The sequence below is a fragment of the Drosophila guanche genome, unplaced genomic scaffold (genome assembly GCF_900245975.1).
Source record: "Drosophila guanche unplaced genomic scaffold, DGUA_6, whole genome shotgun sequence".
In the NCBI taxonomy this organism is placed as follows: Eukaryota; Metazoa; Arthropoda; class Insecta; order Diptera; family Drosophilidae; genus Drosophila; species Drosophila guanche.
The window spans coordinates 2,000,154-2,008,809 of record NW_022995751.1 but is presented as its reverse complement, the minus strand read 5'-3'; the positions used below and the strand labels follow the sequence as shown (position 1 = coordinate 2,008,809).

General features: G+C 45.9%; 3 protein-coding genes and 1 long non-coding RNA gene across 4 annotated transcripts in view; all 4 read left to right on the top strand.

Annotated features, from left to right (window-relative positions):
• Positions 1-67: 67 nt before the first annotated feature.
• Positions 68-1,826, top strand: LOC117587198 (glycoprotein-N-acetylgalactosamine 3-beta-galactosyltransferase 1-like). The gene is made up of 4 exons (XM_034277741.1): positions 68-925; positions 980-1,346; positions 1,409-1,653; positions 1,711-1,826. Exons 1-3 carry the CDS (start codon positions 480-482, stop codon positions 1,622-1,624), a joined length of 1,029 nt encoding a protein of 342 aa, XP_034133632.1. The 5' UTR covers positions 68-479; the 3' UTR covers positions 1,625-1,653; positions 1,711-1,826.
• A 571-nt stretch (positions 1,827-2,397) lies between these two features.
• LOC117587199 (glycoprotein-N-acetylgalactosamine 3-beta-galactosyltransferase 1-like) lies at positions 2,398-3,653 on the top strand. The gene is made up of 3 exons (XM_034277742.1): positions 2,398-2,798; positions 2,861-3,299; positions 3,358-3,653. Exons 1-3 carry the CDS (start codon positions 2,431-2,433, stop codon positions 3,571-3,573), a joined length of 1,023 nt encoding a protein of 340 aa, XP_034133633.1. The 5' UTR covers positions 2,398-2,430; the 3' UTR covers positions 3,574-3,653.
• Positions 3,654-4,907: 1,254 nt separating this feature from the next.
• LOC117587204 lies at positions 4,908-8,177 on the top strand. The gene is made up of 2 exons (XR_004574045.1): positions 4,908-5,740; positions 7,990-8,177. It is a non-coding gene; the product is annotated as an uncharacterized LOC117587204 (long non-coding RNA).
• A 91-nt stretch (positions 8,178-8,268) lies between these two features.
• LOC117587190 (glucose transporter type 1) overlaps positions 8,269-8,656 on the top strand; it is a 93,233-nt gene continuing 92,845 nt past the window's right edge. Inside the window, exon 1 of the mRNA XM_034277718.1 lies at positions 8,269-8,443. The gene's annotated coding sequence lies outside the window, so the exon portion shown is untranslated. The remainder of the gene's footprint in view (positions 8,444-8,656) is intronic.

The window sequence follows — 8,656 nt, the reverse complement described above, 5'->3', positions numbered from 1 at the left end:
TGAAAATGAAATGAAATGATTATCTAGCAATAAAAATAAACCGAATGATTTCATTTACACAGATCGATTTTGTGTGTCGAGAGAGAGAAGAGGCATGCGAGAGAGCCGAGCCATTTGCTAATTTATGCCGAAAATGGGTCAACACCTGAATGTGCTGGCTCCGAAAACCAGTTTGGCCGTTGGAGATGGGCTTGCCGATGATCGGGCGTTCCAGAAAGTGAGAGGAGACATAATCGGTGATTTGTATGTGAGTTTTTGGTGATTTCTTTTCTGACGACATCTCTTTTGACTGTGACTTGTGTGACTCATTATGAATGCCAAACACAATCCCCGCGACTGTTTGTTAAACCCGTTTTGAGCAAGAGAGAAAGAAGAGTGGGAGCCTCTTCAATCAGCTGGCAACGAAATGCATTCGTTGCGCCGTTCAAAACATTTACGAACACTCTCCCTGGCAGTGATTGCCTGGAATCCAACACGGAATGTATCGCAATGTGCTCTGCCTGGTGCTGGGCCTGGTCATTGGCATTCGACTGACGGATCTCTTCGATTACCTGCGACTCACAGATGGCCGCGACTATACCCTCACCCAGGCCCCTGCCACGCCCCAGATCCACAGCGAAACAAAGACTCTAACGGAGACGGACATTGCCGCGTGGCTGTTTAATGAAACGCGGGTGCTGTGCCTCGTGCTGACCATACCCCAGTGGCACAGCAGGAAGGCGGCAAAGGTGAAGAACACATGGGGTGCACGCTGCAATAAGCTGATATTCCTGAGCAGCGAAGAGGACAAGGAACTGGGAGCCATCGATGTGGGTGTGTCTGAAGATCGTACAAATCTGTATGCCAAAGTTCGCGCTGGCTTTGAGTACGCGTACAAGCATCATGGAGAGGATTACGACTGGTTTCTCAAGGCAGACGATGATACGTGAGTTGCAAAGTTGCAAGTTTTAATCTCTCTTTAACACTTTTCCCTTTGCAGCTTTGTCATCATGGAGAATCTAAGGTACTTTCTTTACCCCTACGATCCCGAGGCTGCTCTTTACTTTGGCCACAAATTCCGCACGGATTTCAAGCAGGGCTACATGTCCGGTGGCGCAGGCTATGTGTTGAGTCGTGATGCCCTGCGCCGACTGAATCTCTTTGCTCTGAACAACACTCGTTTCTGTCCGGAGAATAAGCAGGCTGAGGATCGGCAGATTGGCAAGTGCCTGAAGAATGTGGGTGTGGTGGCAGGAGACTCCAGGGATGAGGAGGGACAAGAACGGTTTTTGCCGCTGTCACCCAAGCATTTGGTGCCACATTTTCCAACCACTGGCTGGATGAGTAGCATTGTGTTCTATAAACCAGTAAGATAAGCTATTTCCATCATAAGATATCGTTCGATACTAAAGCTATCTTTCCTTAACAGACGGAGACCTGCTGTTCGGCCTCTGCCATCAGTTATCACTACGTCAAAGACTTTGAGTTTGAGATCTACGAGTACTTGCTGTATCGCCTGCGCGTCTTTGGCAAGCCCTTGCCCCAGCGCCCACTGCCCGTGCGTTTGCCACAGCAGCAACTGCAAAGACAACTGGAGTTCTGGTCCAAGGAAAAAACCACAAATCCCAATAAGCAAAAGGGATAAACGAAGGTTCCATCAGGAGTTATGTTTATGTGAGAAAATCCTTGCCTTGTTGTGGAATTGTTTCACTAAAGTTTCTTTAATTACAGACAGCTTTTAGATGTGGATGCAGAGGGAGAACTCGGACTCAAAAGTAGACGTAAAACCTAGTTAGAATTTGTTTAAATTATATGCGCAAGTGCTGGTGAGCAAAAGCTGTAACAAATCTGTGATTCGAATTGAATTTGCCACGCTTCTTAAGATGCAAAAATAACATCTGGGAGCTCCTCTACAGGTGGGGAATGATGACCAGAAAACGTTGAATGACCATAGCCTACGGCTCTCCATGGATTGAGCATCGTTTTAAGACAGAGTTTTTTGACTTGAATAGCATGAATTGTTGCAGATGACGCGAAAATAGAATAAGCAGCAATCGGAAGGACAGACCACAAGACTAAAGTGAAATTATCATTGGATGGTTTTGATTTTATCCTTTTGATCTTGCTTTACAGTGGACTATTTGCCATTTCCTTACTTTATCTCATCAGAGTGTTCGCTGTGTAATCGCTACGTCTGGGCTTTAGAAATATTTTGGATATGAAGGAGAACTTGATGTTGAAGTAGGATCTTTTCCTACCTTATTTTAGTGCCGTATTTTCCTATAATTACTATATCCATTAAGCTGTGAAATAAATGTATTATAAGACAAGAAACATTTTCAGATCTCAACCACTGTAGCCGCTGTGCATCCGTAAGTAAATGCATTTGTTGCCCCTATTAAGTGTTAAGCCTCTCCTACTGTAACCAGTCAGTATTCAATCTGTCCCACAATGATTCGCAATGCCTTGGGGCTTGTGATCGGTCTGATCTTGGGCATTCGCCTCACGGAGTACTGGGACTACAGCCACATGAGATCCATAACAAGGATGGTAATCCCCGGGTCCAAAGACAGGGTCTGGCTCTTTAATGAGACTCGCGTGCTGTGCCTTGTGCTGACGAATCCTTTGGATATTACGAGAATGAAGGCCAAAGTGAGATCCACGTGGGGCAAGCGGTGCAACAAATTGATATTCATAAGGAGCCAGATACAGAAAGGATTGAATGACAGCACATTTGCCAGAGTTCAAGTCGCTTTGCGATCCATTTACAGGAATCACTTCGAAGGTTATGACTGGTTCCTCAAAGCTGATGCAAATACGTGAGTGACTATCACTGAGGAGTGGCCTTTCTGTGGTTTGTATTCAGCTTCCTGAGTTTCAGCTATGTCATTATGGAGAACCTGAGACGTTTTCTCTATCGCTATGATCCGGAGTCTTCGCTTATATTTGGCCACCGACAGAGATCGGACTTTCGGGCGGGATATATGCATGGGGCAGCGGGCTATGTCTTGAGTCGCGGTGCAATGCGTCGCTTGAATTTATTTGCTTTTAATGGCAGTAATATGTGTGATCCCAAGCTACTCTCGTTCAGCGCTTTGGAGGATAGGAATCAATCCTTTACAGCATTGGCAGGCACGCATATCTCCTCATTAGCTGTAGACAGAGCCATGGGTCTGTGCCTGAAGCATGTGGGTGTGATTCCTGGCGAATCTCGCGATGGCTTCAACCAAGAGCGTTTCCTGCCACTCATGCCACAATGGCTTATGCCTGGAACTGCCACATGGAAGCGCTACGCGGACACCATTTACTTCAAACCGACGGTGAGAGGCAGGCAAACTGCAAAAGATCAATCAGGATAAATCTTTTTTCGTCTTTAAGCCACAAAATTGCTGTTCCACGACTTTAATAAGCCTTCATTCAGCGAATGGTGTGGCCTTTGACCTTCTGGAGTTCTTTCTCTACAAGATGAGGGTGTTTGGCGACCCCAAGCCCGAGCCCAAGTTACCGCAACGGCTGGGCTTCAGGGAAATGCATTCGCTGCTGCGCTATTGGTCCCAGGTGGTGTCTGATAACCTGGAAAAGCCAGCAGCTTAATGTAATTGCTACACTTTGTGATAAATAAACCAAGAAGCAACCACGATGAAGATTTATTCCCATCAATAAGGACAAAACAATTGTTGTCTTTGGCTCCAACAACTCTCCTGCATCCGCCTTTGGGGGGCGGCTTTCCTGTCCGATGCCATTGCTTTGGCCATTTGTCAATGCGGCTGCCCCTTCGCTTTAAAGCACAATTTATCAAAAAGGGCCGCGTGCCACATACTCCCTCCCCAAGTCCAACCCCTCCTCCTGCTGCTCACCTTTGTTGGATTAGCAGGGAGGAAAATCGAGAACCGGAAAATCGAGTGAAACATGCCAAACACATGAAAAATACCTGGGGATCATTGCATTGTTATTTATGAGGCATCGAAATGAGGCTCGACTCGGCTCGAAATGAGCGACGCGGGGAGAACAGGAACAGCACTCGAGGCATGCGGCACGCGAGTGCCTTAACTATTCGGATAAAGGATAAACTCGTTTTTTGGCAAAGCAGGGCAGCTGTTTATGTACCGCTATCTAGCGCTATCCAGAGGGTAGAACCATGGAACGTGCCGCCGGTCGCTGAACCTCCTGGCTGCGCCTGCGCCCTGCCTAGCCTTCCTTTCATCGTTAATATGTACATAATTCCACATTTACATTTAAACAAATATCAGACGAAAGGGAGCTTTTTCCCTATAGATCTATTATCCCTATTCCGTATACCCACTCCTAAGTTCCATGTAAATGAGGTTGTGGCAACACACACGTGTGCAGTGCCGCCTGGCCAACAGGCCGTGAACAGGCTCCTGGCTCTTGTTCCCCGCTGTCAGACAGATTTCTGGGTGGAACTGCTATCAGTGCCGCCGTTGCGATAAAGGTTCGGCCAGACAGCAGCTGCTGACTTTTCCATGAATTTAGGGGAGTAGGATGTTGGCTGTAGGGAGCAGGAAGTAGGGAGTGCCTTTTGTAAACACATCGGGACTGAAACAAGATATTTTATGTATGATCCATCGATGTATTTTATGATTTCTCCTGCACTGCGGTTAAATTCTACATTTTACATTGCATTTTATTTGATTCAATATGACCGCCCGCACTTTATACCCCTCTCACTCGCACATGTGCCAAAAAGTGGCCCATAAACCTTCGCCATAATCTTGTGCAGGGGGAGAGGGCGGAGTAGAAAAGTTCGCTCTCCTCACTTTGTGCTGTGGAGAGAGCCGGAACTATGCAGATTTCTATGCATGCCAATTAGAGTGCACTTAGAGAGAGTAGCAGAACAGAGAGTGGGAGAAAAGAGAGCTAAGCCGCGCACACATCTCGAACGTTCTCTCAGCTTCCATTCTTCTCCCGCTCTTCAGTTCAAGTGTTTGTTCGCAAGTCAGCTCCACGTTGTTTTGCAGTTTCTGGTCGGAAAATGGTGAAAATCTGTCTGGAAAAGTATGGCGCAAGTGTGTGTAGTGCAGAGCAGTGTAGTGATGTGCAGTGTTGAGTATTTTAGTGCGGTGTAGTGATTTCAAATAAACACATACAACATAACCCCAAATTAGCAGTGCTGACTTAGTGCGAATCGAGTGAAAAATGGCATAAAATTGGCTGATCGTGCAAGGAAATGTTGTGATAAGTGTGAAGTGGCAGTGCATTAAGTGAAAATATATATTATATATATATATTTGATATGGATACCATGCGCTTATGTTTTTTTTTCATGTGAAATAATCCACCAGCCAAAATGCCAGCGGTTCCGTTAGTTATGTATCTCCAGTTTTCGTTTGGCGTTTCTACCAGTGTGTGTGTGTATGCTCTTGTGTGAAAGGAATGAGAAATGAGAGGAGCAAAGTAAAAAAGTGGCGTGATCTAGTGCGGGTGCTTATAATGTGAAAAATTGCATAAAAGAGGCTGATCTTGCAAGCAAAATGTGTTAAAATGTGCAGTGGCACTGCATTAAGTGAAAATACATTTCAGATACAGATTTAAAAAAACTACTTCTTTTTCTTTTAAAAAAATCTACCAGCCAAAATGCCAACGGTTCCGTTATGTGTGTAGTGTTTTCGTTTGGCTGCTCCATCAATGTGCCAGTATGTGTGCGCGTGTGTGCAGAAATGCCAACGGCAGAGGAGCAAAAAGGAATGAGCGAGCGCTGTTTGTCTTTACTGCTCTCTTTCCAAGTGGCACAAAGTGTAAGGTGCGACATAGTACATCTTAGAAATCTGTTCTCTCTTTCGTTCACACTGTCTAGCAAAAAGAGCGAGTGTGCGTGGGAGTTCGCCCTCTAGTACCGCACCTTATATTGAATGCACTCTAAATGTGTGTTCTTATTGGAATTGATCTCGTTCCAATGCGCAAAAGAAGAGCGAAAAGAAAGAAGAAGAGCTCTATAGTAAACCCTCCTCTTTGCCACGCCACTGTATAGTCGAATGGATTTGTAAGCATCCATCCACCACTTAAAGATCTACCTAACCACCGTCTGGTCAGACACACCTTCTTCTTGCTTTTCAAAGGACAAAACATTGATTCATTCCTCTCCATTAACCTCTCGAAGTTCTTCCCCCATTAACTGCTCAACTGCTGCCTCATTGGATTCTCAAATGCCTCCTTAAATGCCGCCTCAAATGCTTCATTGCCTTCTTCCTGGGCATCTGACTGCCTCACCCATCTAATTAGTTGCATTCCTCAGCTTCGACTTCAACTCAATCCTCCTCAATCCTGCCACGCCTTCCACAAAAAAAAAAAAACAAACCAAAAGAGAAACAGGGAGAGACAGAAAGGACTTCCCTGGGCGACATAATGTCTGGCTGGAACAGTTTACACACATTTCAACGGCGATGTCTTATAATCAATTTAATGGCTTCTTCCCCCTGAGAAAAGGCAAAGAATACGAAGAGGTCTCCCCTCGATGAAGAGAGGCTTCCCCTAAGACGAAGACGGCAACGGATGAGGAGGGTAAGAAGTCGTGAAGGGAGGGGCAGGGCGTTTCAATTTGTATCCTAAAGTGAAACCTACAATTGGCACCGCTTTTGCTGCCAAAGGAATTGCCTCTTTTATGGTCTCATTTTCTGGTTTTCTTTCCCCTTCCTGACGCAAACTCAATTAAGTGACGAATGAATGAATGAATGAATGAATGGAGGGTTCCCTAAAAGGACAAGGCGCCTCCGCCGAGGGTCCTGCGAGGCATGTAAATGCCAGCACACAAGGAGGGGGGAAGAAATGGATGGATGGTTGGATGGATGACTCAACAATGTCTTGAACGTGTTGCTTTGCTTTCCTTCCTTCCGGCAAAGGAATGCCTGCCGCGCTGCTTCTTTCAAGGAATGCCACTCACAACCCTCAAGGAAACTATCAACCAAGCAACCCCTAATAATGCACTGACTTCTTGGCGGTGGCGAGGGTTTCTGTTCTGTTCTGCCTTGTACCTTGTTCTTTGGGTTTGAGGTTCTCGCCTTCGTCGCCTTTGTCTCGCGAGGGTTCCCTCTCCTTTGTGTCTCTGACGCGTGCCACAGAAAAGGGGAACGGCTAGGGCTCCGGACATACCTGTAGCTGGGAGGATGGGTTCCGTTTCCACAATTCTCTGACTCATTGGCATGTCATAAGGCAGGAAGTGCACGTACAAAAATTATTGAAAATTATAGTAGTGGAAAACTTAAAAACAGAAACCCCAACAGAACGAAGGACACGTGCAGGACATTCGTATGCAAAAAAGGAGAGGAAGTGGCAGCCAAGCGTTAAATTGAAGCCTGTGCCAAATCAATTAAAAAACGAAAAAGAAATAATACTCGCAGTATTTTCTCGTGCCCCAAGCTGCCGCTTGTTGTTGTTTGTGCGAGTGTGTGTGGCAGTTGCATGGCAACATTCTGTTGCAAGGAGGGGGTTTTCCAGCCAGCCAGCAGCAGCGGTGGCATGGCAATTGGAATGCTGATGCAGTCCTGCAGCTGCCGCGACGAGTGCTCTGTGCGAATGTGCCGCATACAAATCACAAAAATCAAAATACCTTTACACATGATTTATCCCTGAAGCACCGAAAGCGGGTTTGGCATGCTGTCCTTTGCCCTGTCTGCCAGTGTCTGCCAGTGTGTGAGAGTGCGGCAGCTGCAACCCAACCCAACCTCCCTTTGCACCGCCCTCCCCCCCTGTCGATCGACACAGAATGCTTATACTTTTGCCCTAAAACCCAATCGAAGCTAACAAACAACCCCTGGGTCTCTGGTCTCTGGTCCAAACCCAAAAATCAACATTTGTGCCCTCCCTTCACCTCCTCATTCTACTCCCTTTTTAATGGGGTGGCTGCATCCCCTCTGCATTCCCTGCATCCCTGCCTAAAGTTCCAATTTTCCAGACTCTTTCTGTAGTTTAGTTTCGAAAATTTAGAAATTATATAGCAAATCTTATCGGTTTCGTGCTCAATTGAAATATTTGTTTGTTTCCTTTGTTTTGCAGCAGCAGCAGCAGCCACAGCAGCGGGAGGCGGAGGTCTATCCTAATTATGTCCTGTGTCCGCATCTGCGTGTGTCCATGGGCATGCCATGCACCAAAAGCGAACAAGGAGAAGTCTCTTCGACTGGAACTAATGTCGGTGGAACGAATATGCGATCGAGTGAAAGGTACAGAGTAACTAATTTACAACAGACATCTGCCGGTTCTAATGATTGCTATTAATGCACTTTCTCCCAGGAATCGCAGGAGCTCAGGCACTTGTTCGAATTGAGAACTTTAGTGGGGGGATAACTGTCATTTCCATGCATCATGTCTACCCGAATTCCGTGAGAATTACCCGGAAAATGCAATTGTTCGAATGGAAAACAAAATTAGACCAGAATGCTGTCCATGTTGCATGTAGAATTTCCCAGGAAAACCACTCGTCAAAGTGCACTTGCACTAATTGCAATTTCTGGTGAGTTTTTCTTTGATTTATTATCTGTGAAATGTTTTCACTTCGATAGTCGTATGTGTATGTGTATTTTGAGTGGGGTTTCTGCTGCTGTCTTGAACTCCTTCCCTGACCACCCGCTAAATCCATATTTAGCAGTGAGCAATCATGACTAAGGGTCATAAATAGACCTACCTTTATCTTGACACACTACCTTTTTTCTATTACCACGTCTCA

Excerpts from the sequence above, each read along its gene's own strand:
- LOC117587198 (XM_034277741.1), top strand. The coding sequence starts at position 480 with ATGTATCGCAATGTGCTCTGCCTGGTGCTGGGCCTGGTCATTGGCATT. Across the intron at positions 926-979 it reads CTCAAGGCAGACGATGATAC|CTTTGTCATCATGGAGAATC; the intron begins GTGAGTTGCAAA and ends TTCCCTTTGCAG. Across the intron at positions 1,347-1,408 it reads GCATTGTGTTCTATAAACCA|ACGGAGACCTGCTGTTCGGC; the intron begins GTAAGATAAGCT and ends TTTCCTTAACAG.
- LOC117587199 (XM_034277742.1), top strand. The coding sequence starts at position 2,431 with ATGATTCGCAATGCCTTGGGGCTTGTGATCGGTCTGATCTTGGGCATT. Across the intron at positions 2,799-2,860 it reads CTCAAAGCTGATGCAAATAC|CTATGTCATTATGGAGAACC; the intron begins GTGAGTGACTAT and ends CCTGAGTTTCAG. Across the intron at positions 3,300-3,357 it reads CCATTTACTTCAAACCGACG|CCACAAAATTGCTGTTCCAC; the intron begins GTGAGAGGCAGG and ends TTCGTCTTTAAG.